Source organism: Neomonachus schauinslandi, chromosome 11 (genome assembly GCF_002201575.2).
Source record: "Neomonachus schauinslandi chromosome 11, ASM220157v2, whole genome shotgun sequence".
NCBI lineage: Eukaryota > Metazoa > Chordata > Mammalia > Carnivora > Phocidae > Neomonachus > Neomonachus schauinslandi.
In genome coordinates, this window is record NC_058413.1 from 37,877,552 (window position 1) to 37,883,551 (window position 6,000).

General features: G+C 45.9%; 1 protein-coding gene across 3 annotated transcripts in view; it reads right to left on the reverse strand.

The window, feature by feature from the left end:
- Positions 1-6,000, reverse strand: part of NAV2 (neuron navigator 2) — a 394,949-nt gene that overhangs the window by 46,808 nt on the left and 342,141 nt on the right. For 2 of the 3 annotated variants that reach the window (XM_044919653.1, XM_044919654.1), the window contains exon 20: positions 3,263-3,315. In XM_044919653.1, the coding sequence (XP_044775588.1) occupies positions 3,263-3,315 (53 nt within the window). Of the gene's footprint in view, positions 1-3,262; positions 3,316-4,688; positions 4,700-6,000 lie in introns of all 3 variants that reach the window. The other variant, XM_044919651.1, reaches the window with a different exon arrangement.

Here is a 6,000-nt window from a genome sequence, read left to right on the forward strand (position 1 = left end):
GAGGCACAGTGAGGTTGAATAATTTGTCCATGGTCACAGCTCTTACGAGGCAGAGCTGGGACGGGACCCAAGATAGTCCGGCTCTACAGTCTATCACCTTAACGAGCACATTCTCCTACTCTTTTACTACAGCTACATTCTCATGGTGAGGCCTTCCCGAAATCAGGCCCCTGACTTCTGAGTCTGACCCAAAGGACAAAGTTAATGGTGAGAACGTCATGGTGATCCAATGTCTGGGAGGCTAGCGGAGGTCTGTCAGCAGGCTCAACCATCCATACAGGATGAGCCCTGCCTCTAAACACTTGTGTCCACGGGCCTAACACCCCTTCCCCATACCTCTGCCACTGTGTCATTTTCCCCGCCTGTGTCTAGGGTTGGGCCCCTGGTCAAGACAGCAGCCTGGGAAATCATGTGTTTTGTATCTTACCCCCAATTGCTACTCTTCTGTACATCTGGGAACTCTAAGTGAGGCCGGGAGCCTCCCTCCCTTCAGCGGTTCCCCCAGAACTCAATGGCCGCCCCCTACCGTCCAGGAAAGCCAGTCCAATGCCAGATGTGGCCCCTTAGATTTTCTCTACTCCAAGGGTTGGCAATGAGCAGGCAGTTGTTTACCAACTACCAACGTGTGGCCTTTTCTTTCCTTTGTAATTAAAATTAAAGGCAATTTTTAGCCAGAATGAACATTCTTGAATATCCAAGAATTAGGTATCAGGGGAAAAAAACCCTATTATTATCCAATAAGGGCCTTTAAGACACTGAGCCATTAAACAGGCTCTTTGGCCTGGGTTGGTGGCAGCTTAGGAAACCCCAACAATCTCTTTTTAGACAACAGATAAGAACTTGTTCACCTTAACATTTACAAAGGTGCATGAGTTTCAGAATGCTATCATTGCCGAGAGATGAATAATAGATAAGGGACCCCACGCCCATGCGGGGAGGTAGCAGTGTAGCCAGATACAGTTTGGAATCAGCAGATTGCGCTAGCATGAAAACATTCAAATGTTGGACTATTTTTTTCTTATAAAAGCCTACAAAAGTAACCTATATGCTCAGAGAAGGCACAGGTAAAGGAGAACATTCGACTCGGTGAATGTCAGAGGTTGTAGGCACCCCAGAGACCCCCCCAGCCCCCGAGAACAAGGACAAAACTGACAGCTACCCGGAATAATGAGGCATTTGTACAAAGTCACACAGTGAGAAAAAACAAAGATGAGGCCCTGGGTCTCTGGCTATCTAGTTAAACATGGAATTGGAGAATTATTCCTAGGTCTCTGGTAATGTGTGAATTTCTATCAACTCAGAAAGAACCATTTGAAATTTCCTGTCCACACACCCAGGGCGCCTGGGTGGCTCAGTCGGTTGGGCGACTGCCTTTGGCTCAGGTCATGATCCTGGAGTCCCTGGATCGAGTCCCGCATCGGGCTCCCTGCTCGGCAGGGAGTCTGCTTCTCCCTCTGACCCTCCCCCCTCTCATGTGCTCTCTGTCTCTCTCATTCTCTCTGTCTCAAATAAATAAATAAAATCTTTAAAAAAAAAAAAAAAAGAAAGAAAGAAATTTCCTGTCCACACACCCAGAACAGGAGCTACGGAAAGGCACCTGACTACAAGGCCTTGCAGTGGTCTGCACGAAGGCAGTATGGCCAGGAAACGCCAGGGACGGCTTCCGCCATCTGAATTCTCACAGCGGGAGAAGCTCAAGCTCTTTCCCTCTGAGGCTGGCTGATGCATGCCAGCCCCTGTTTTTCACTCTTCTGAGAAGAATCTACCCTCTCTGTGTTGGCAGGAAACTCTGGGAACTCCACTGGGAAAACAAGGGGCTCGGGCACAGCGATGCCTGCCCTAGATGCTCTGCACCAACCCTGTGAAGGTAGAGTCTCATAACCCTAGGTGTCCTTGAGCGCCTCTGGCTTCCTCCTTCAGAAGCAGGCTCCTCTCTCCACCTACATCTCACCCTTGGGGCTTAGCCCAGAGCCCGGCACAGACTGCGGGCCACTAAATCCTGTTCAAGAAGTCAATCTGGGTTTGAAAGTACCATCTTGGCATCCATGTCACAGATTTCCCCTCTTGAAGAAAGGACTTAACGTATGGACTAACTGACAGAAAGTCATCTCTCTATGCTTTCTCAGTAGACAAAGGCTTCAATCATCTCTAAGAAATGAAAAAGTGAGGGTTCTGTGATGACATTTCAGACAAGATGACTGGCTGAGGAACGAGGTGTTCTGGATGGGGAGGGGCAAGGTGGGTAGGAGCAGAAGAGATCATTTCAAGGTCCTTCAAGTCAGACCATGTCAGCAATCCCTGAAGTCTGTTTGCTCGTTATAGGCCTGAGAAAGAACAGTCAGGCCCTGGTCTCTTTCACTTGATTCTGGGATGGCCTTTAGCTTCTAAGGGGCCATATAGTTTGTCCTGCTACATATATATATAGCCCAGGAACCTGGCATTACCAAAAAGTGAATTACTAAAGCATCTGTCCTCCATGGAATTAAGGGCTAAAGAATTTCCAATTCTCAATTAAGAAAATGATTTTTTTCCAATAGGAATTCCCAAAGTAAAGTTTTTAAGATAAACAGTTACACATATAGTTATAAAAAGGCAAGCGCCCCTGAATAAATCCAGAACCATATTTGCTATACGTGGCTTTTGTTCCATAGACGACTCATTGATGAGAGCCCACACTAATGAGAGCCAACGTCTGCTCTGTGCTGTGTGTACACCATATTCAGTGCTTCACATGCATTTTCTTATTGCATTCAAGCCTATTTTTTGAACATCTACTATGTGCTAGGCTTTGTCGTAGGTGCTTGGAATAAAAACAGAAAAAGTCCTTGTCCTCAAGGACTTTATATTGTAGTGAAATGTCATCTTCCTAACACTGAATCCTCACTACAACTCCACAAGGTAGGGGCTGCTATTCTTTCTACTTGACAGATAAAGAAACTGAGGCAGACAGAAGTTGTTCAAGGCCTTTCTTTTCTAACGCTACCAGCAGGTGGCCAAGGCTTCTCACACATTCTAACTAGTTACCACCCAAAGCACAATGCCACTTTAACAAAGGAGTCAGTTCCTGATTTACTGGTTGATACATTATAATCAAAACCTCTTTGTGAAATTTCAACTCTTGTTCCCTAATTAATCGAGCCCCTTACAATGGACATACTTTCTCTAGGAGAAGCAATTTTATTTTATATTTTATTCTTGACACACTTGATAAAGGAGCCCCAGTTCTCATGGTCATAGCCACAGAGCATTGATTTATACTCACTGTAGAATAAATCGATGACGTGCTGGAAACCAAGGAGAGCGAGGATCCGTGAACTATTAAAAAAAAAAAAAAAAAGGTGAATTGCACAGCTGGCTACTATGGAGACAAAAAGGGAGAGAGAAGGAGAAACTCAGCACTATGGGATACTACCAGGTAACTTAATCTCACCTTGACCCACCTTTTCCTGGTTTGGCGATAGGTCAGAGTCAAATAAGGAATAATTTGCTAAGGGAGTCTCTTTTCCTTTACCTCTTTTCTTCCCCTACAACCTCTACGTACTTTTTTCCCCTATGAAAATAATACATGATTACTAAATAAAAATTTTCAAGGACAGGAAAGTGTTAGGAAAACATATTCACTGCCACAGCCCACATGACTCATAATTCTATTACCCACAGGCAGCCTGTGACATGTTCCATCCCAGCACATTTTACTCCTTTCTTTTATTCTCCTGTATTCCTCTAGAGTTGCGACTGCGTTGCATATGTGTTTTATACCCCGCTAGCATCTGTCACGTGTGTTGCAAAGATGAGCCCATTATTGTGAACAAGGAGGCTGGCTGTTGGCCACAGTCAACTTATTCTAGATGAACAGGTCATGGAACACTTGTTTAGAAAACATTATCTACTGAAATAGAGATTCTTATTTTGATTTCTACCATGTGTACAAAATGACAAGCAAGTGGTGTCCTCTTTTCTGTTTCTGACTGGTTCTTTTAACTTAGAACCATCTTCATACCCTCTTTGCACCCCTTCCTGCCCCCAGCCAGTGGAGCTATTTTATTATTTTTCTGTAATTTTAAATCGTGGTCTTTTCTAGGACTAAGTATTCTGACTTCTCTTTCTGGGAACCAAATTCTTTAATGATATTTTCCTAGTAATCTCTTGACAACTTTTTGAAAGACAAAAATATGCCTGTGGAGACATCAGAGGCGCTTAATTGGGCACAGATTTCCTGACCACAAGTCGAACACTCTACCCCCCACACTAGCTATCCCCTGTGGTCTGAGAGTGGGAGGCTTGGGAATAACTTTCCACGTGCACTCAACGGCTTACACTTACCACCCAAGAAGTGAACTCAACTTGAATGAGCTTTGGGCAGAAGCTACCTGCCCACGAGATATCTGACGAACAGCTCAGCCCACCACCCAGGTGCCTCCACACTGTCTTCCCATAAACCTCCTGACCTGCTCTTCCTTTATGTGCTCCTATCCCATTCTGAATCCTGCACTCCTCTCTCGAGCATGCCCTGCCTAGCACTTGGCCTCCTCAGAGTCTCTCCCTGTACTGTTCCCTTTGTTTAGGATGCTTCTCGTTTTTGCCTGCCCAAATCACCGGGATCAGCTCAAACAACGCCTCTCCATGGAGCCTTTCCTCGGTTCCCTTCCTGCCTGCACTGGATGCACTTCCTCCCTCTCTGAACCCACCCAGTTCTTGACTTGCCTGTCTGGCCCTCTTCTCTCCTGGAAGGTGCCTGCTCTTCTGAGGCTATCGCTACACCATCACTCACAACCATCTTCCTTAGCAATGCCAGGGTTCTAGATCTTTTCCTCCATTCTTCTGCCATCCATGACCTCTCTGGCCCGCGCCCCGTAAGAAATCAGTTTATGGCATTAATGGCCAATAATGGCTTTCCATGTTAATACGCAGACACATTAGCAGACGCCTCTCATGCCCCAACCGAGTGGCCTAATGTTCTAAAGGGGTAAGTTACTTTAGCCCCATGACACGGCCAGTAGGGGCAGATTATACTGGAAGCCAACTGGGGGAAGAGATGTGGCTAACATGCAGCTACCTCCAGCTACACCTTTCCATCACATCACCTGCTCAGCCAGCACAGGGCTGCCACATGGAACTAGGCTGCTGGAAAGCGGAAGTTTGTCTCTTCTACCTCTCCAGCTCATACGCACAAACTTACGGACACTGCCCTCAGCAATATCCCGGTGCAGACCCGGGGACGCAGGCGAAGAGCGCATCTGGCAGGCTTCGGTGGAGGTAGTTCTTTTTCTCTGTAATTAACCCCTCTCACTTGGTGAATAGCAACAGCAAGGCTGTGGTCCAAAGAAAGATTCCTTGATTTTCAGCGTCAACTCCAAACTGAATGTGGCTTGCCTGAACCATTGCAGTGGGCCTTGCTCCAAGTGAGCTGAACCAAATCAGAACATGGGTTTTGTGGCTTGCGTACTTCTGGACAGCAAAAGGCACACAAGCCTTACAAAGCCAGAACGGCAAAGCACACCATGCGTTTTCTGCCCTATACGTATACCTCTAAAATTGTGAAGCTATGAGGAATCACAGAGACTTGTCTAGGCCATCTCTGCACCTGAGGAATCTGAAATCCAGAGAGGTTAAATGGTCTGCTTAAGGTCACACAACGTTCAGGAACAGGATCTGCTGACCAGGAGTATGGAGACTGTTTTGCCCTTGAGAGACCCGATTTAGGGGTTTCTGGGTTGTTTTTGTTGTTGTTGTTGTTTTTGTTGTTTTGTTGAAGCCTTTTGGTATGTTTTAAAATGGTTTACCCAGCCCCTCGTCCAATCTACACAGACACAAAGCTGGAACCAAATGAGCAAAAAATTGCATGTTTGAGAAAAACATGTTTTCACCCCTAAGGTACAGGTGATTATACATACATGCTCTAGACAGAATGAAACAACTGGGCATCTTCCAGCCAACAAAGCAACCAAAGGCCTTTTGTCCAAACATGAGATGTGAAATTTTCCCCGTTTCTATAACCCT